Genomic DNA, 21,835 nt, shown 5'->3' with positions numbered 1-21,835 from the left:
TTGTATATGGCTTCCAGTCTACATTATTAAAAATGTGGTGTTTTGATATTTAAAAGTGCAGTTCCGCATCAGGTACTATTTAGATTTAATAAGAGCCTGAGTGTTTCTATGCATGATGCTACAGGTCAGAACAGAAAAACACAAAATCAGTAACAAACACTCCTAAACAGAGCAATTGTGACTCCCCTGGGGTGAAAGAAAGACTACAATAAAGACCAACACAAACTAAAGGTTGGGGAAAACAGTGTGTCTAAGACGGATTTGGAGAGACAGACTTAACAGCGGTACCATAAATTATTTCCTCCATCAGTCAATATGGGGGACACCTCTACCATGGGGACGATCCAAAGCTGTCCCGAAAGAAGGGTATGCTCGGATATGACAGAAAGCAAAAGCTTGCATCGCTGAAAGCAAATTCATTACAACTTGATAAGTATGTGGACAGAGGACCAAGTGGCTGTCCTGCCTAGCACTTGTTTAGAAGCCCCATGCCCTGCCACTCAGGAAGCACTGACCTGGGTAAAGTAGCAGGAATTCCATCTGGTAGCAGATGTCCAGGACAAGAATAAGGCTGCTAAATGCTAGATCTCATCCACCTGGCTGTTGTCTGTGTGAAAGCTGGCTTTTGCGTCTCAGACAAGTAAACTGTCTGCCAAAGACCATACGTCATATCTAGTACTCAAACCATATACAAGAGAGGAAGTTGTCCCAATTTAGTGGAAGATTCAGCTTCCTTCAAGGAAGGAATAACCATTTCTTGATGACAGTGTACACGTGGGACAACTTTAGGTAGACTTATACATATAGTAGCACCTCTCTGCTATTATGATAAATCAGAAAAGACGGCCGGCTAAACAGAGCACAGTCCTGAAACACGATAAGCTGATACGAGGGTTGTTCAAAAAGTAATGCCTAAATGCTCACAAATAAAATTTTATTATAGATACAGATGAGAAAATTTGCAGTAAAATACTTAGAAGTCTTAGTAACAGAATAACGCTACTCAAAATATTCACCATCTGCCCTCAAACATTTTCTCCACCTCTCAACCCAAGCTGTGAATCCACTTTGGAAAAATTCCAGTGGTTGGTTTTTGACCCAGGAACGTATGACGATTTTAACAACCTCTATGTCTTCAAAATGTTGAGCCTGGAGACAGTATTTGAGAGGGCCAAACAGATGAAAGTCAGAAGGGGCCAAATCAGGACTCTATGGTGGATGTGGCAGTATTGCCCACCCCATTTTGGCAATGGCCACAGATGTTGCCATCGAAGTGCGAGGTCTGGCATTGTCGTGGTGTAAGATGACGACATTTGACAGTGGAATTGTTGACCTTTGATTGCGAATGGCTTCTTTCAGCTTCTTAAGTGTAATAATGTATCGATCACTGTTGATTGATTGGTTTGGTTCCAAATAATCGATAAGAACACCATCTCGGCAATCCCAGAAGAATGTGGCCATAACTTTGTTTACGGATCGCTGTGATTTAAACTTTTTTGGCCTAGGTGAACTTGGACATTTCCATTGTTTTGATTGGGCCTTTGTTTCTGGGTCATAAAGGAATACCCAGGACTCATCTCCTGTAATGACATTTTCCAAGAACGTCTCAGGGTTGGCTTCAAAGTTGGTCAAAAGGTCATTGCACACTTCCACCCTCTGGGCCTTATGATCCCTGGTTAATTGCTTTGGAACCCATTTAGCACACACACTTTACAATATCCCAAATCATTGATTAGTGTTTCTACAGTTCCATGGCTACATTCAAGTTCATCACTGATATCTCTGATGGTCTGATGGTCACACGACAGTCTTTCTGAATCATGGCATTGACTGTGTTGGTTCTCTGCTGTCACTGCAGTTGATGGTCTGCCACCACAAGGTTGTCGCACATGGACTATTCTCCCGATTGAAAAAACTTCATCCACCTTCTGACATTGCTGTAGTCAATTGTATGCTCACCATACACTTTTTTCAGTCTTCTGTGGATTTCTGTAGCACTGCAGCCTTTTTTTTTTTCCAGAAATTCAATGATGGCTTTGTTTCATCTTGGATTTCATGGTATTTCTTGGACTACCTAAACAAAAATACATATATAGCTAGCAGACAAACTATAAACTGACAGTTTCAAATAAATGTTGCATATTATTTTAGAGTTATGAGCATTTAGGCATTTCTTTTTGGATAGCCCTCATACAAGTGCAAGAAGGGAGGTCACCTTCCAAATCATAAAACCGTTGAAACAGTCGCATAGCTGATGGGACTAGATAAAGATCCCACAGTGCCATAGGGGGAACATAGGTAGGCTGAATGTATACAATGCCTTGCAGAAAAAATTTGAACGGAAAAAAAAACAAACTTTTAAAAACAGGTCTCTACAATTCTTTCCAGGGAAGAGGAAAGTTAAACAAGATTTTACAGCCATTTGGCAAAACACTGCACTCAAACCGATCCTCTTATGACAACGCTAGAGGACCTTGTCTGAAAGCACAGACACGTGTGGGCAGTCAATGAAGATTTAATGGGAGACATGGAGAGACAAGCACCTACACAAGTGCGTGGCAAGTTTCTTGAATATAGCAATGGAATATGCTACTGGCCCAGCCAGGTTCTACCACTGCCGTAGCAACCACTGCAGGCATTCCTACAGATTATGCTTCACATCACAAGTTTGCACACAGACACTGTCCACTCGATAAGTTTGTGTAGAATTTTACTGTGACATGAAGGAGGCCCTGAAAAATTATCCACTGGGCCGGAACCAGAGTTGCTTCTGGAAATGTGTTCTCCATGACCCTCTAGAGCACAGGTTCTCAAACTCGGTCCTCAGGACCCCAAACAGTGCATGTTTTTCACGTCTCGTCACAGAATCAAAAGTGAAATAATTAGCTCCACCTGTGGATCTTTTAAAATGTGTTCGTGAGTAATTACTACACCTGTGCACCAGCTGAGTGACCTGGAAAACATGACCTGTGTGGGGTCCAGAGGACAGAGTTTGAGAACCACTGCTCTACAGTAAAAAACACCGTAACTCAGATGCTGTCAGAACTTCTGTATTTGGAGTCAGAATTCACTGCATTTGAACATGATTTAGAACTGAAGGGCCCCGAAACTGGAAGTGTAGGTTACCTACTGCGAACTGGAAAAGTGTGCAATGAGTGTCACATATGGAAAAGGAAGATACAGGTCTTTGATAAACAAAACAGTTAGGAACTCCCACTATTCTCCTATTCTTTGCTTATGAATGACCATGGGGGCTCAAAGTTTTCGTCAAACAAGTGAATGTTCAGCAAAGTCAGGTTCAGAATCGTCCGGAAGGAAAGGTCTGTGCTTGCGTACCTGAAAAAGGATTGTGCAGAATCCCAAACCCCGCTGAGATGCCCAAACCCCCACAATGACTCCTCACTACCAGAAGGACTGAATAGTGTGTTTTAACGCTGTCCTCTTGAAGGGAGGGCCCATGGAATAAAGAGCAGCAAAACAGAATGGACAGATGACCGACCAGACCCAGGTTGAACCCTTGCACAGGATACCGCAAATCCAATGATCCCAGACTATAAGATGGGCCCCAAAACCTTCATCCTGACTGATCTGTACACAGAGACGTCACCCTGCTGAGGACAGGCAACCATGGTAGTGACCTCCTCTCATCCCCAGATTGGCCACTCGTCCGCTCCACAAATTTAAAGGGTTGAAATGTAGGGGGTCTCTGGTTTAGGAGCAGAAAGTAATGACTCTTATACCACCTGTGGCCTGGGCATTAATGTAGTCCACCTCTGGACCAAAAAGATACTCAACCACAAATGAAATTGCTTTCAAGGGTCTCTTGGATTCAAGATAGGCCTCCCCAAACCAATGATATCTCCTCTGGAGAGAAGGGACCCCTGCATCTATATGTAGACTCCTCCTTAACACGATCCATTAATGGGAGGAGTTCCGCCCAAGGGACATTAGACTGGAGATTCTCAGCCAATCGATCAAACCAGATCTCACTGGACTTGTTCTCCCAAGCAGCTGCAACTCTGGCCTGATGGAAGCCCCTTTAACGCCAAAAATAGATTTATGGATGGCCCGTCAGCACTAGCCTTTATAATGCTGCAGAATGGGCCTGGCATTTTCTAGTGTGCAGACCAGAGGAAGTGTCTAAAAATCTCTAAAGGATTAAGACACCCTTGACAGACAGCTCTCAGCATTTCAGACTCACTGTCTCTCTAGTGAAGGACCAGCTATTTGCTCTTGTGAGATGAATGGGATGGAGCAGCAACCCTAACTACATACCTGAAGTGCTACCATACCACCAGATGTGTCCTGATCCATGTTCCCAGCCTAGCAAGCTGCACATCGTGCATCTGTGCAAACGCTTGCCAACTTTGCCTTGCATTTTGAATAGGAGAATTATTGAAGCATTTCCTGTCTCAAATTCTCCAAAGCGCCTGATGAGCACAAAGGATACAGGTATACAGATGCATAGAAGAGATTTTGCCAACCTCACATATAAACCGTTTCTGCTCTCCTTGTGTTACACCAGACTATTTGTAGCCACCTCTGTTGCCGCAGACGTCCTTAGAGAGATCCTGACTGTCCCGTATGTGCAGCGGTCGTTTGAGGTTGTACCATACATGAATCCTGATGCTGGCTACATACATATATTTCTGTCAGTCACTGACAGCCTACAGCCAGTTCTCAACCCCCGTGAACTACTGGGGTTCCGCCAAACGAAAAAATTGACTTTAGTATCATAGCAACTTATTTTTTCATCAATCATTTGCACTCTGGAATTTATGGATTGAGATGCACTATGATACCGTATGTCTAACACATTTTTGGTGGTGAGCGTTGCCTTTTTATCAAGTAATAATACACCACTTGGACTGCCAAAATTAACCTATGTGAATTTTCTTTGGTTACTTATATAAACTACCCACAGTAACCAATCATTAGAAGTAATAAAAGTTGTGGCATCAAAAAAAATATATATATATATCAGCTGCCATAAATGTACAATTAGGAGACTGAGAAAGGAGCCTCTGTTATGTATGCGCTATCTTGTGTGAAAGCCTTTATGGCAAATTCATTGTTTTAATGCGTTTTTGTTGTATAATTTGTGTAACCCAATAAATGTTATATGCATATCTGGCTCAACAGGAAACTAATTTGGGTTGCACCAGCACAATTTTGTTTTTTATAGATTTCCTGTCCCAAAAACAAAACAAAACAAAAAAAAAACACACAAAAGAGAGAGCAGATGCAGGAACAATATGGTCAGAGTGCGCAAGTTTAATCAGCAAACTTCAAGAAAGATCATACTGGAAAAGATTTTCAATAAAAAAACAGTTGGAAAGAGAGAGTGTGTATCCAGCAGGTAGGGGATATGTGGGGGGGGGGGGGGGAGAAAGACAGTGCGTATCCAGCAGGTAGGGGATATGTGGGGGGGGTGGGGGGGGGGAAAGACAGTGCGTATCCAGCAGGTAGGGGATATGTGGGGGGGGGGAGAAAGAGAGTGTGTATCCAGCAGGTAGGGGATATGTGGGGGGGGGGGGGGGGGGGAGAAAGAGAGTGTGTATCCAGCAGGTAGGGGATATGTGGGGGGGGTGGGGGGGGAGAAAGACAGTGCGTATCCAGCAGGTAGGGGATATGTGGGGGGGGGGGAGAAAGAGAGTGTGTATCCAGCAGGTAGGGGATATGTGGGGGGGGGGAGAAAGAGAGTGTGTATCCAGCAGGTAGGGGATATGTGGGGGGGGGGAGAAAGAGAGTGTGTATCCAGCAGGTAGGGGATATGTGGGGGGGGGGGGAGAAAGTGCGTATCCAGCAGGTAGGGGATATGTGGGGGGGGGGGGGGGGGAGAAAGTGCGTATCCAGCAGGTAGGGGATATGTGGGGGGGGGGGGGGGGGGGGAGAAAGACAGTGCGTATCCAGCAGGTAGGGGATATGTGGGGGGGGGGGGGGGAGAAAGAGTGCCTATCCAGCAGGTAGGGGATATGTGGGGGGGGGGGGGGGGGGGGGAGAAAGAGAGTATGTATCCAGCAGGTAGGGGATATGTGGGGTGGGGGGGGGGGGGAGAAAGAGAGTGCGTATCCAGCAGGTAGGGGATATGTGGGGGGGGGGGGGAGGAGAAAGAGTGTGTATCCAGCAGGTGGGGGTTATGTGGGGGGGGGGGGGAGAGAGAAAGAAAGAGTATGTATCCAGCAGGTAGGGGATATGTGGGGTGGGGGGGGGGGGGGGGGAGAAAGAGTGCGTATCCAGCAGGTAGGGGATATGTGGGGGGGGGGGGGGGGGAGAGAAAGAGAGAGTGCGTATCCAGCAGGTAGGGGATATGTGGGGGTGGGGGGGAGAGAAAGAGAGTGCGTATCCAGCAGGTAGGGGATATGGGTGGGGGGGGGGGGGAGAAAGAGTCCGGCAGGTTGGGGTTATGCTGCAGAGAAGAAGTAGAGGAATCAAAATATGTAGATGTCCAGGAACATTATAATACAAAAACATATGAGAATAGGTCTCAATTTCCTTGTAGCAACAAAGAGGAATGTGTCAGTTACTAAACAAATATGGCAACTATAGAGAAAGAATAGATCAATATATGTAACCATTACAAATCCTAAGAGGGGAATTCAATTAACTTGCACACGAAAGGGGAGAGTTGCCGTTGCGATAGCATGTAAATTCCGGGATGGGTACGGGAAGTCGGTGGTTAGAATCTCAACTAGGGTCCGTATTCAGACAGACGCGAAAATCCGAGATCAGCGAAAAAATATAGCCGATTGCGTCTTTTCGCATGGCGAAAACTTAAGTCCGTATTCAATTCCACCCACTTTTTGCCTACGCGGAAAGTCAATGCAGTGTAATAGGCAAAAAAGATTCACCTATGAATAGCAGAAGCAAAGAAGTGCTACATTTTTATTTTGGGGTGCAAAGGTGGGAAAACCACTCAGAACCCTTTGGACAGCCCCCCAGAAGGACAATTGCATCAAAAAATTCCAGAAAAAAAAAAACTTAAAACCCCAAAAAGGTGCTTTCATTTTGGGGGCAAAATAGCACAAAGTCGGGGGAACAACTTCAAAAACTAGAGAAATAAGGTTCTGGGGGTGCTCTAAGAAGGAGCCAAGTGTTTTTGTGATTGCAGGTGTTGTATGCAGGAGGAAATTCACTTTTACTAAAACTTCACTTTACAGACATTAAAAGATGCTAGCACCCATTTCCAGGTACGCCAAATATGACAGGAGTACTTATTTTCACCAAAAAATACAGCTTTGTGCCATTCTTCACCACTTGTGCAAAGACGCTAGTTAGAGGCTATTGTAACAACTTATATACCCCTAAAAAGTTTTATTAGGACTATTGGGGTACTACTACATTGATCCCCAGTGTTACTGCATCTTTTTTGGGGGGGGTACAGGCTGATTTCCACTATTCGGACACCACTTTCCAACTGTTCTGACTTTGCGGGTCACAGTTTTCACGTCTCTTGGAATTTATTACAGCAAATAGCGGGGGCACGCACGATAAGTTTCCACGTCCAAAAGACGCGATGTAGGCGAAAGTCCGGCAGTTGGAACTTTATTGTGGACACAAAGCGAATTGAATACTGCCCTAGGTTACAATGCCGACTCCTAAAATGTAAGTATTCCCAACCTAACCGTTCCCGCAGCCTTACCCTAACCCTCCTCTCCCCTGCAGTCTAAACCTAAAGACCCCTAACCCCAGTACTTACCTTCGGGATCCCGGCGGTCGGGATGACGGCGCTGGTATTCTGGTAAGTGCCGGGATTCCAGCGTCGCCACTCTGACTGCCAGAATCCTAGCAGTCGGGATTGTGACCACATTCCGTAAACTCCATGCAACGGCATCAGAACTCGCCCCCCTCACTGCCAGTACTCACACAAAATGTTGTGAAACCAGTGGTACGCAAACTACTAATTTTATTCCTAAGCACATTGTAGAATTTTCATGCGCTGAACCATCAACATTGTACCGGCTACAGAAGTATTAACCATATCTTAAAAGGGTAAACATATAAAATTGTCCACAAATACCTTCCACAAGAGTTGGCGCCTTTTTTTGGTGTTGGGTCAAGTTTTTGTGGTGTTTTTGACTTGTAGGATGTTGATTTTTCTTCCTTGTCCGATCGACGAAGTCGGTTTCCTACCACACTAAGAACAAGGAAAACAGGAACATAAATCTCACAAATGTATTGGTCATCTAAAACATTCCACTATTCCACTGAAAACATACAGTACAGCTTGTATTTTATATTTAGTTACAAATTACATCATACCTGAGGACAAACAAACAAAAACTTTCTAGTTTTCTTCATCGGAATGTGGCCACAACATAATGCCCAGTTTCTGCAGGTAGAGTCCCGCCTGGCCAGCAAGCAATTACTGCAATATTCTGAACTCTACAGTAAAACATTTTACAGATTAACTAATTTAGTGCTCATGACCACTTGAGTTTATCACGAAATTTACAAGTAAAACACAAATAAACAGGTATGAATCATCTCTAGGGTTACCATATGTACTGCCTGTTACTAGCGTTGCCGTAGCCTTCCAGTTATCAGAAACTTTTTAGTGTTTATGGTGTGTAATGACAGAAGTGAAGCCTACAATGACTCCAAAATGATGGAGAGGATTTTTGGTACACCCCCATAAAATAGGTTTATGAATTCCTCTTGGTGTACACTGGCAACCATGGGGATAAGTGGGTGCTGTGATGAGCTGGCATATCAAACTCCGTGGCTAGTCCAGCGTGACCAGAAAGGCAGTGACACCCTCTAGCTTCAACTTGCTGAGAGCCTGCAGGAGCAGAGATCAGCCGCAGTTGTACACAAGAGCGTCCACCAGAAAGGCTCCTGGGTCTCTGGTAAGGAAGCCATATTGAGGGAGCTTGTGGTTGTACCGCAAGACCATCAAGTCAATGTCCGGATGACCCCAGCAGCAGACCAGCATCTGGAATACTTTGGTGTGAAGGGACCACTACCCCGAGTGAAAGTCCTTTCAGTTGAAGAACTTCGCCTCACAATTCTGGACTCCAAGAATGTATACCACCGAAAAGGCTGGTAGGAAGCATTTTGCCCACAGAAGGATGCATCTGACTTCCCGCATGGCACCTCAACACTTGCTACCTCCCAAATTGTTGATTTAGGTGACCATGGTTATGTTGTCTGACTGTACCTTCACAGCTTTGTACTGAAGGAAGGCCAGAAGTTGCCAATCTGGCCAACGTCCTTGAATTGTGTTACATGCGGTCAAGGCACCCCAAATACGGAGACTTGCGTCCGTGGTGAGAACCACCCAATCCTGGATCAGAAAGGGGGGACGTGAGAGACAGACACACACAGACTTCCTGAGACAGAATAATTGTCTGAGACTTGCGATGGAGACCTGGACCACTGCCCCAGGAGTTCCATGGAAGTGAGCGTATTCCACCATATCAAAAAGGTGGAGACCAACTTTCCCAGAACCCACATACACAAGTGAATCGAGACTCTGCGCTGTGGGAGAAACAAACGTATCAGAGACTGGAGGGAGACCAGCCCTTTGAGCTTTGGAGTCCAGTAGAGCACCGAGATAGAGCAGTTCCTGAGACGGAGCTAGGCTGTATTTATGCCAATTATCAGCCAGCCGTGGGTTTGCAACAAGGTGGTGGTGAGCTTCAGTTGCTCCTGACTAATGTCTTGAGACTGGGCCAGTAGGGGGTGATCCTGGAATGGCAGGATCCATATCTTCCTGCGGCGAAGGTCGGCTGTCATCACTGCCATTGACCTTCGTAAACACACATGGTGCCGTAGGAAGACCAAAAGGCAAAGTCTGAAATTGGAAGCGATTCTTCAAGCTAATGGCTTGAAGGGATGCGTTGCAGCCCAAAAAACATTGCTTAGATCATAAATCAAAAATAAAAAAAAGGCTATTGTGTTCAAAAAAGCACCACTGGTTCTTTTTACAGACGAATTGAAGTGTGATGTGTTTGGGTTTAAAAGGTGCAAGTTCATTCATACGACAGGAGAGCACATGCTTCCTGCTTGCATTTAGCCCACAGACAAGCATTGAGAAGGTTACATTATGGTCTGGTGATGTTTTGGAGGTGGGTTGGTTGGAGACTTCGTAAAAAAAAAAAAAAAAAAAAAAAAATATATATATATATATATATATATATATTTATATTAGAAATAAGAAGGAATTATGGACACCAAATGCTACCACAACAGCCTGACGTGTCATGCTATCCCTTCTGGCACCAGTCTTATTGGCTGTGGTTTCACACTACAGCAGGATAAGGACCAGAAACATACCTCCAGTCTTCAGCAAAAAAAAAAGTGCTGAAGAAAATGGTTTGGCCACCTCAGAGACCGGATTGTAACCCAATTGAACTCTTAGGAACGAGTTTGAGAACCTGTGCCATAAGGACCCCAAACGGTGCATGCTTTCCAGGTCTCCTCACAGAATCACAAGTGAAATAATTAGCTCCATCTGTGAATCTTTTAAAATGTGTCAGTCAGTAATGAATACACCTGTGCACCTGCTGGGTGACCTGGAAAACGTGAACTGTGTGGGGTCCTGAGGACAGAGTTTGAGAACCTCTGTCCTATGGGATCATCTAGACAGGTGTGTTTAAGATGTGCAAGTAAAGGAGCCAATATCACCTTTGGGAGTTGCTATAAGACAAGCGAGATGCAATCGGAGCTGAAACTTTAGACAAGTTGACTGACAGAATACCCCGCTTTTGCACGGCTATAATCGCCAGTAAGGGCCGTATTCAATTAGCATCGAAAAGCAGTATAGCAGGTTTTTTTTCGACGATTACGTAATTTGACACTTTTCGGTTATCCCCGTATTCAATAGTTCAGACTTTTCGCCGGGACCTGCGAAAAAGTATGACGTATGAATAGGTGGCGAGAAAAAGTGCAGAATTGGGGTACAAACTTTCAAAAACCACCCTGCACCCCTTGGACAGCCCCCCAAAAGGTAATCTGTGTCACATTTTTTTAAAAGTATAAAGGGACACCCCCAAAAACTAACTTTAGTTTTGCGGGCGAACAAAAGTTGGGGGACAAACATCTAAACTCAGGGGAGTCCCCAAGTATGAGCCAGGTGTTTTAGTTTGCAGGTGGATTATTCACTTTTTCCAAAACTTCACATTAGCAACTTCAAAATATGCTTGCACCTATTTTCATGTACCCCAAATTTGATGGGACTACCTATTTTTCACAAAAAATATTGCTTAACGCTATTCTTCACCACTTTATCAAAGATGCAAGAAAAACAGCTATTTAAAGACCCAAAATACCTTCATCATGGCTATTTGGGGGTACCCATAGTGAACCACTATGTCAGAGAATCTTTTGGGGGGTGTCAGGCTGATTTCCCCAAATATGACAGCACTTGTCGCTGGGTCCTGTTTTCACCATTTGGAATTGAATATGGGGATACGCGGGGACGACCACGATACTTTTCCGCTCGGAAAACTAGCGATGATGGCGAAAAGACGGACTTTTCGCTCCTATGTGAATACCGGCCTAAGAGTGGATACTGTACTTTGAATAGAGAAAGAAAAAAGGAAAACTTAAAATTGTAAACAGTGTGTATGTGTACAAAACATGTTTATATGCCAAAATATTATATTCACTATAAACTAGCTTCTTTTGTTCATGAGCCGTCAAGTAATATCTGCAACAGCCAATTGGAATACAACCAACGCTGAACTTCATTAACAATTTTTTTTTCACCATACCTTAAAACAAATCATACGAGTTGTGGCTATTAAATAATGAGACTGATGCTATAATTTATGTTTAATTATATTAAAGTACATTTTAACTCAGATTCCCTTCCGTGTACTCTCCTTCTGCATACTGCTGCATTCTTATTTTCCATTGGTGAAAGCTTTGCTGTAGCTAATTATCTGTCAGATGTCTCAGCAGTGCCACCGTTTTCTTCTATACCTCAGTAACTGCTGCAGAACGGGTTCCCCTGAGTACAGATGTGACTTTAGGGAAAAGAGAGAAGTCACACAGTGCTAGGTATGCAGTATGGAGTGTTCTATCACTGCAATGTTTCTCAGCCAAACACTACCTTACACAGAGCTGTGTGGGCTGGTGCATCGTCCTAATGGAGGATGAAACAGTTTCACATCACTGGCCCTTTACAGATTCTTTCCTGCAAAGTTGCCATAACATTTTTGTAGTAATGTTGATTCATCATGCGGATGCCAATTCAATGGTCAATTTGAACAATTTTCTAAATTGTTTCCACATTATCATTTGTTTTTGTGCAATGACTTCCCGGCGGACTATCTTCAACATCCTGACGACAGCCACAAAATATTTTGTCGCTTTCAAAACACACGTGTACGTGACATACAATCTGCCCCATAAACCTCGATTAGCATGCGGAAAGTTTTGAAGGCCATTTTGTTCAATTTAATTAAAACTGTTAAGTTAACACGTTGCTCTACATTTGACCTAAGCACTTTCATTACCAAGGAAAAACAACAACTTCGAACGCTGTGTGACAGCAAAAAATTTGTGTGCAAAACCATTCTGTAGTATTCCCGCTAGGCTGTTTTAGCGGAGCGCGGCGCCCTGCCCTCCTTCTGGAGGGCAAAAAGCGCCCTGCCCTCACAGCCTGCGGGTGCCATCTTCACCCGCGGGACGCAGTGTCCCGCGGGTGGAGAAATGTGCGGTGACCCGGCATCTATTCTCACTATCTGCAGCGTTTGGGGGCTGCGCGGCGTGTCTGCAAGTGCCGGGCACGGCCCCAAGTATGATGAAAAGGGGACGAGTCTTATAGACACGCCCCTTTTCATGACCACGCCCCTTTTCCGGGCACGCGCACAAAGTTGCCCTCTCTAGCTCCGGAGCCCTGCCTGCCGCCGGAGCTAGAGTGAACACTAATTCTATGACAGTCCAAAAGGTCAATGTCCCCCCTTTTATAACTCACGCAGTATGGTTTATTTTCTACAAGCACAGTATTGTTATGTAATAGCCACACCGCGTATCGGTAGCTAAAGGTTTGCAGCAGCTGAAGAAACCCATCTGTTTCCACAAGCCATGCTGGTCTATGCTGGTGTAAGGGTTACGCGAGGATGAAACAGACATGCCCAGAATGCTGTAATAGGCAGACGTCAATGGTATATGTTGAATCCAATATGATCACCTTGCAGATATCATGCTTACCGAGAGTAATCAGTCTTCTGCTCCAAGGATGGAGCATGTCTTAGCGGTGTCAGCCTTAAACGGATCTTTGTACTGTCCAAGTCTTGTAAGGGTTTTAGAGGAATGAAGCAATAATTCAGGCATAAGTCATGTTCATCGAGTGCTTTTTTGGGAGGGGAGTCAGAGAGTCCAGAGAAAGCTACTTTCCGCTTTGAAGTTGCTGGTTCTAGAGCCTTAAAGTCATCCAAAAAGGTGTCCTTCTCAATCTGCAAAGTATTTTGAGACTTTGATGGACCTAAAGAAAAAGATATTAATGCAAAAGCTCTCACATAAGATCACATCAAAATCACCACCAACCACAATTAAAGAACATAGGCCAATGTTTATTCTGCTCATAACTTTTATCATGTACTATGTATTAACTGCAAGCAGTAGTAACTGTCCACATCCACACAGTGGTGGTATAACACTAAGAGCCGTATTCAATTTGAGTCGGACCCGCAATACTTTTCCGCCTCCCGGACTTTTCGCCTACATCACGCGCGTGCCCGCATATCCCCGTATTCAATTTGAAAGTACGCGAAAACGGGAAGCGGTGAAATTTAAACAGGTGGAAAGTACTGTAAGATATGGGGAATTCAGCCAGACACCCCCCAAAAGATGCTCTGACATGGGGGTTAGCTATGGTTACCCCCGATTTGGCTTGCTGAAGGTATTTGGTGTTTTTAAACAAGCTCAATAGCTGCTAAATAGCGTTTTTGTATAAGCGGTGAAGAATAGTATTCAGGAGTTTTTTTTCCAGAAAATAACTTATCCCAGCAAATTTGGGGTACTTGAAAATGGGGACCAGCATATTTTAAAGTTGCTAAAGTTAAGTTGAAAAAAAAAAATCGCGAAACACACCTGACGCAAGCCCCTGCATTAAAAAAAAAAAAAAAAAAAAAACACGTGGAGCAGAGTATAGTTCACTAGTTTTTAACTTTGTCCAACATTTTATTCGCCCCCAAATTCAAAGTGATTTTTTTGGGGTGTCCTTAAGTGTTTCTTTAAAAAATTTTTGATGCAGTTTACCTTTGGGGGATTATCTGAAGGCTACACGGGGGTTCCCGCAACGCTGCACCCCAAAACCCCAATTCTGCACTTTTTTCCACCTGCTATTCATAGGTGAAACTTTTCTGCCTATTACACTGCAATGACTTTCCACCTAGGCGGAAAGTCTTTCAAATTGAATACGGCGATACTTTTCCGCCTGCGAAATTACATCATCGGCGAAACTTTTCTGCCTCAAATTGAATGTGTGTTAATGAAGTACAATATTTGGGGGTAAAGTTACAAACCCTATTTAGTTTGCAAACTTTCAAGACACTAATTAAGCATCCTAAAATTTGACAAAATCCAACAAGGAACCCATAACAGATTTTACTTTTAAATATATAATATGTGAAAAATAAACAATACAGCAGTGATTTCAACTAGAGGCACATTACACAAGATTTAAAAAATTGCCAAGGCACACTATCCGGCAATGCAGCGCACGTGACGAATGAAATAACATACACATTGGCCTCTACAGGAATAACACACTGTAGTACAAGAGCGCTGAGCTGACCGCCACGGCACAGTGGTTGAAAAACGCTGCAATACAGAATGAAATTTCTAAAGAAGCTTCAACATTGTTGTAGATCAATGTGTTTATTCAATGATGGCGGCCAGATGTACAATATAGAATTGTGCATGACAGAACTACTGGATATTGGTTCTCTATAAATACTTGCCTGGCACTAAACCCATGAGATGAGACCGCAGGCAGGACTGGCGCCCCTCTGCTTTCCCCATCTAATGGAGGAAATTCATTCTGCTCCAGACCCCTGGGAGGGATTCTGCGGTCTGTGACCAACACCACTCCTGAAATCACGCCTCAGAATATTGTGTGAGCGGCACTCCAGGGTACATGCGCCTAAACTAAAAGGAGCACAAATATGCAGATCTCTGCCTGTGTATAGAATATGACCTGTGCTTGTAGTGTTCAGCGGCTCAAATAGTTTAAAAGCAAAGATAAAAAAAAAAAAAAAAAAAAAAGAGCTCTATGATCCAGGATGGACGCTGGGTGTGAGAGCTCTGCGCTTCTCCACTGATTAAAGGAGTACTTTGCCCACTACACTGGCCTCTGGGTCCCGAGGACAAGCTCCCCTATTCAACTGCACTCCCTCAAAAGTGCTAGCATCGTTCCAGCAATGCCCCAGAGGCCACGCCAGACTTGGGCCTGCTCACCATCCAGGAGCCGCGGCCTCAATTTCCGGCACCAACACACGCAATCTCTGATTGCAGCTGGACCGGTATCCCTTGTTTCACCGTCGCGGGCATCATCCTGAAAGGCTGCTGGCCAGGTGCAGCTGCTCCTCTGGACGCTCCCTAGTTCTGCTAGCCGCCTGGAGAAGCTGCTTAGACACCCGGCCGTCTTCTTTCTGCCTTCCACACCACTGCTTCTAAGGGTTGCTGGCAGTGACTCGGCCTGCTAACAGCCTAGTGCTTTCAGATGCTACTGAATTTGTCCCCTGGTACAACACTGCTGACCTGAAGACTCCGCAGACTGCTTCACTGTACTCCCTTCCTACAAAGACATGAGTGAGTAATAGCACTGATCATAGTTGGGGTAAATTACCCCTGCGGATTGCCTGTGAGACCCTTCTTATGAGAATCAACCTGTACACGTATATTTCCCCTCAGCTGTAGCTCATCTATGGATAGCAGGGAATCATCTCCTGTCTCACTGTCCTTCCTACTCCCAGACCTCACGCACCTCACCAGGTACTGTACTCCAGCTGCAGTGCTACCTCGCTGTAATAGTTAGCCCTACGGAGACCACCTGGCCCAGCAGGTTTATCACCTTAATACCCTGCATATTGCACCCTAAAAAATATCAGCGTCACACCCTTTGGGGGTGTATTAGCTGGCCTCATCACTTATTTCAAGCTTCTAGATCACCTTTACCCTGAGTCTCATTTAACTACTCCCCTGGTTTGTGCATCATAATAATCCTCTGCCTATTGTCACATTACACTGAGACTCACTGTCATCAGCATGCATAGATCCAACACAGACGCAAGAAAAAAGGCGGACAGTAACAGCGCACAACACTTTTCTAGATCCGATAAAGTGTCTCAGGCACAAGACCATCCTTCACCTGTGGACCAAGATGAGTCATCTTTACCCACCCCCTCCACTAAAGAGGACATTCTGGTCTTACGGTCCCCCATAACATAACTCAAGGAATCAGAGACCAAACTTGATAAAGTTGTCTCCATCAAATCCAACATATTTTCCCTGGCATCTAGAACCTCAACTAGAATCTCATCAAAACAATCTTCAAAAAGCGCAGACTAAGACCCATAGACAATTGGATCATATAGTTCAGGAACTTTCGGATCTCTGCACAAAAAAAGGAAGACCATGAAAATCGGGAACGGAGAAACAATCTTTATATTCGTAATGTGCTGGAATAAATTTCTCCAGAAGGTCTAGAAAACTACCTACACTAGGAGTTCTCTTCTTCTCCCTGACCTGGGCTCGCGTCAGTTATCTTTGGAGCGAGCACATCAAGCTCTTAGACCCAAACATCGTAATGGTGAGCCCCAAGAAACGTCATTAAGCGTTGTCTTAGCTTTAAAGACATTTCCTGGCTCAGACTCGTGGTAAACCTCACATCCTCTATGAAAATGCTAAACTGCAGTTCTATCAAGACATTGCGCTTGTCATGATCATCAAGCGAATAGAGAACTTAGGGACTTGAGTGAAGCAGTTTGTGATCGGGGGATTCACTATCATTGGGGGTTCCCTTTCAAGCTCATAATTGATCTTAAAAAAGGTAAAACGATCAGAGATCCCAGGAAAGGCAAAGACCTTCTATAAAACACTTAATTTCACTTACCTCAATTAAGTGTGTGTGTTATCAATACAGGTTTTTTTTTTTTTTACTGGGTATTACCACCACTCATACCACCCAAGATAACTTAGCTCTCTCCGAGTCCCCTGGAGTTTCACCTTGTATAGTCACTTTTAATTATCCAATAAAGCATAGCCTTAATTCTATTTTATGGTATATGTGGTGTGCGCTCAAGGCACCCCCATGAACTTTTGGAATATTGGTATCCAGTTTCTCTCTATACCTTGCTAATTTCTATTAAGCTATGTTTCAGGTTTGCAATGTATATGTTTAATTTCTCATTTCATCTCCTACATTAAATCCTTCTTTCACCCCCCCCCCCCATTGATCTAATCTAGTAGATAATTATTTTTGTTTACCCTTATTAGAAAACACCCAGAGGGGTCTTGACCCCATTGTCCTCTATCCTCACTTAAGCCTCCATAACCCCCATTTTATGCAGTCTGCCTTTAAATACATTTTTGTTCTTCCCCTATTCCCTAGAGCAGGGGTTCCCAACCACGGTCCTCAAGGCACACTAACAGTCCAGCTTTTAGGGATAGCCATACTTGAGCACAGGTGACTTAATTAGTTCCTCAGTTATTTTGATTAAACCATCTGTGCACAATCATGGATAACACTAAAACCAGGACTGTTAGTGTGCCTTGAGGACCGAGGTTGGGAATCACTGCCCTAGAGGGTGCACAGGTTAGTCCCCTATCACCTCTTTGGACTCTATAGACCTCACCTCTGTGTGCTTCTTCCTCTGCTGGCCACGATGAACACTCAGCCAGACTATTTCCTTGCCTCCTTCCCTACTTAATCCGTTTACCCTCCCATGCCCCGAAAGAGTCAGGGATTCCCAGTTCCTTTTGCTAATACAGTTCACTTCCCGACACTCACCAGGATGCCATTAACCAGTTTCCATTATTGTTAGAGGCCTAAACACACCTCAAAAACATTCCTCAATGTTTATCTGTTCGTAGCCTTAAAACCAGAATACTTCTACAAGAGACTCATTTTCGAGCTCCAATACATCCATCCTTACAAACTAAAAGCTTCTCCACTATACTGTACTACTCTAGTCAAACCAAACATAACAGAGTTGCAATTAAGATCAATATCAAACTTCCCTTTATACAGCACTCTGTTTTCACTGACAGATACATAATTTTAACCGGTAAACTTGGTACTTAGACCTAACAATTGCGAATGTATATGCTCCTAACACGTCGGATACTCCTTAATTATTTTCAGCTCTGAATAAACAGAGGGGGGTTAGCTCATCGTGGGTGGGGACTTCAATGCGGTCTTTAACCAAGACCTTGATAATTCTTCTTCTCCCACCTGCCCCCAGACATGCCGCTCACTAAATCTCTTAATAGACACACGGGAATCTGGCCTTTTTGATGCATGGCGTGCACTTAATCCCACATCCCTACACTTTTTCTCCTTCCCCCACCCCATCAAACGTACTCCAGAATAGATCTGTTTCTCTGCTGTACCCTAGCCTCCAAACATTTGCTAGACTCCTCTATTGGACCTAATCCATGGGTCAGATCACTATTCTCACACCAATATTCAACATCCAACTTCCTTGATACTCCTGCATTTAGAAACCCCTGGCATTTAAATAAAACTCTTGAAAATTCCACACTTCCAAGACAATTAAAACCGCATTGGCTGATTATTTCTCTATTAAATGAGAGTTCACCCTGTCACCACTTGGTCGGGGAAGCTCATATAACGCCAAGGACACATTAGCTATGCTTCTCACAGAAATAAAAAGCATAAATTAAAAATAACTTCCCTGACCGAGAAGGTTCAACGACTGGAGGCTTCCCACAAATACAACCCCACTCAATCTCTCTATAAAACAACTAGAGCTGCTAGATCAGCTAAAAGCGAACTCAACGCCCTCCTCTCTGAAATAAGTTAGAAGTCTCTTTGCTGGGGGCGTGGCAAGGACACTCATTGTGTAGGAGGTTAACTCCATAGCTCTCTGGCCCTTATATCCGTAGTCTAACATCATGAGTTGACAGTGGAATCTGCTGGGTTACTTACCCCTCCATGTCCTGAAGCTATTCTGGAGTCCCTGCGGCTAACTGCTGCTGAGTACTGGGAGCTGTTTGCGCTGCTCTGTCACAACTCCGGTGATGGCTGCCATCTTGGATTTTGATCCTGGCTAATCCTGGCTCCACCACAGACTCTACAGTGTCTCCTGGTTTCAATCCTGCTTATTTAAGGTGGTGGGAGTCACTGCTGTGGACTGCTGCAATTCTGCTGGCTTGCTATTACTATTAGACACTGGATCATATAGAAACAATGTAATCGACATTGATTAGTTCTGTCTGGTGCTTACATCTGCAAGCACCTAGTATTCCTGTCCTGAGAATCTCTGTGATTACAGAGATCTAATTGGCCGGACTGCAACTGAAAAGAGGGATAATCACCCATGATCCGCGCTGTCTAATCTGGTCGTCCTTTGGATTTCTGGTCCTGTATAAGGGAAGTTATATGCGTTTCTGAAGATCTTTCTGCCTGCTTTCCTGAGGTGGATACATTTATGATATTCCTGCTGATATAACTTACCTGTGATTTCTGACTCTCTCTGCCCTGCTGATATTAGCTGCTGGGCTGTGTGGTATTTTTCTGCAGTGGGACATATAAAGCTCCCAGTGATAGATAGATAGATAGATATATATATATATATATATATATATATATATATATATATATATATATATATATATATACATACATACATACACACACACACACATACATACATACATACATACATACACACACTGCATATCCTGGTTCATATCGCCTGAAGTCCTGTACTACCATCTGTGTATTATGGATCATCTCCTCAAAGCGATTACTGATTCTGGAGCAAGGCTGGCGGCCCAAGTGATGAGCTTGCAGGAAGATTTATCTTATAGTTTGTCCCAAGATGTGGCTCGCTGTCCTGAACGGGAGACTCATGTTCTCATTTTGGAAGGAAGTGATACACCTGTTACTGATCGGCCGATCTCCTTTAAGTCTAAGAAAGTGGCATATTGGATACCCTCTGCTGCACTTCAGACGAAACATCATTGTAGCAGCCATCCTTCATTTTCCAATTCTGTAAATCTAAATAATCCTGTTCAAATCCGATTTTTGGACTTTTCTTCACTCCCTGTGCATATATTCAAGTTTGAGGAATACTCAGTTGTTGGGTTCTCTGAATCTACAGCAATTCTTGCTAAAATCTGTTCTCCTTTCCTATCTACTTTAATGAAGATTGGGGACTTGTTATCAGAGACTTTTCTATTCTAGATTTATTCACAAGAGGCTGAGACCTGGCCTGATTAATGCTTTAGAATCAACAGTATTGTTTTGTTTCACTATTGAGACTTTATATATGTCTGTTTCTCTGCTTGGAAGGAGAGGATAGGAAATATTTTTCTATTATTGTATAATCAAAGTTGTTGAAATTATGCGCCTATATCTGTATGTTTTAATATTTTCTAATGTGTGGGAGTAACCATATATTGTCTAGGCCGGAGAGATAGGCCATGCCTACTATGGTCAGTTTTTTGCCTTGCTTTAAAATGTGGCCTTAATATTTTCTTTTTATTTATGTTGCTCATTTTTCGCCCTTAATATTTCTGTAAATTTACCATCCGATATTCAAGATTAGGGTGGTTGGGTTTTGTAAGTTGATTAGCATAGTTTAGTGGGGAGGGGTGTGAGGGGATCCAAGTATAACTAGGTTGGGCTAGGCTATACAGGGTGGGGGTTATTGGGAAGTTTGCTTTGGGTGTATATGTTTTGTTTCAATATTTTGGCTGTTTTTTGTTTGTGTGGGGGGGGAGGGGGGTATTTAGTGGTAGGAACCGTTGCTAGGGGGGGAAGGTACTATGGGATCTAAGTATACCCGAGTTGGGGTTAGGTTATACAGGGCTGGAGGTTATGAGGGAGGTTTTGCTTTGGGTGTAATTGTTTAGTTTAGTATTAGGGATTACCATTTGGACAGATATGTATATTTTATTATAATGATCTCTTTGCTATTCTGGTATGTGATTTTTATACCTGAGCTGGCTAGGGTGAGATATATGTATCATTTAAGGATGTATTGTATTTCTTTTATCTCCGTATTCATGTGCTCAAAAGGCGCCTTCGAGTTCTTTCTGCTATAAAAACTTACATCAGGAAGTACTTACTATATACGGTTATATTTATCTATATACCATATTGTAATCTCTTGTATTATACTATGTTTATGCTCAACATTTGATATGTTTGGTTTTCATATCTGTCCTATATTCGATGAGAATATTCTTGTATTTTATGTACTTTTCCTTATTTGTTTATGTATGTCTAAAAATATCAATAAAAACTACTGAATTATAAAAAAGAAGTCTCTTCACTGGCTTAACCAGAGGAAAGCAACAAAGCGGACACATTACTGCCAATAGGCTAAAGGCCCAGATAGAAGCGGCCGCTATCCCGGCTCTCAGAGGCAGGACTGGTGACTTTCAGTACAACCCAACCACAATTAACACCATTTAAGACATACTACAAATATTATACAACCCCTCCCAATACTGGTCCTTAAACTGCAGATTCTCTCCTCTTGTGATCTCCCCTGTATTGAATACTCGGTCACTTAAACTTGGGCTCCCTATTACTGAGGAGACTAGAGCTGCCCTCAAAACACAAAAACACTCTAAAAGCATCAGGCCCTGACGGTTTTCCGATGACCTACTATAAAACTTTTCAGAC

The 21,835-nt window shown here is 43.6% G+C and overlaps 1 protein-coding gene across 2 annotated transcripts in view; it reads right to left on the bottom strand.

The window, feature by feature from the left end:
- Positions 1 to 21,835, bottom strand: part of ORC1 (origin recognition complex subunit 1) — a 152,220-nt gene that overhangs the window by 86,284 nt on the left and 44,101 nt on the right. For both annotated transcript variants that reach the window (XM_088462246.1, XM_088462247.1), the window contains exons 6-7: positions 13,162 to 13,435; positions 8,021 to 8,137 (exon numbers count right to left, since the gene is read on the bottom strand). In XM_088462246.1, the coding sequence (XP_088318372.1) occupies positions 8,021 to 8,137; positions 13,162 to 13,435 (391 nt within the window). The remainder of the gene's footprint in view (positions 1 to 8,020; positions 8,138 to 13,161; positions 13,436 to 21,835) is intronic.

The sequence above is a fragment of the Taudactylus pleione genome, unplaced genomic scaffold, assembly GCF_031769625.1.
Source record: "Taudactylus pleione unplaced genomic scaffold, aTauple2 ptg001167l, whole genome shotgun sequence".
NCBI classification, from domain to species: domain Eukaryota; kingdom Metazoa; phylum Chordata; class Amphibia; order Anura; family Myobatrachidae; genus Taudactylus; species Taudactylus pleione.
The sequence above is the reverse complement of the archived record's forward strand: the minus strand, read 5'-3'. Positions and strand labels throughout refer to the sequence as shown.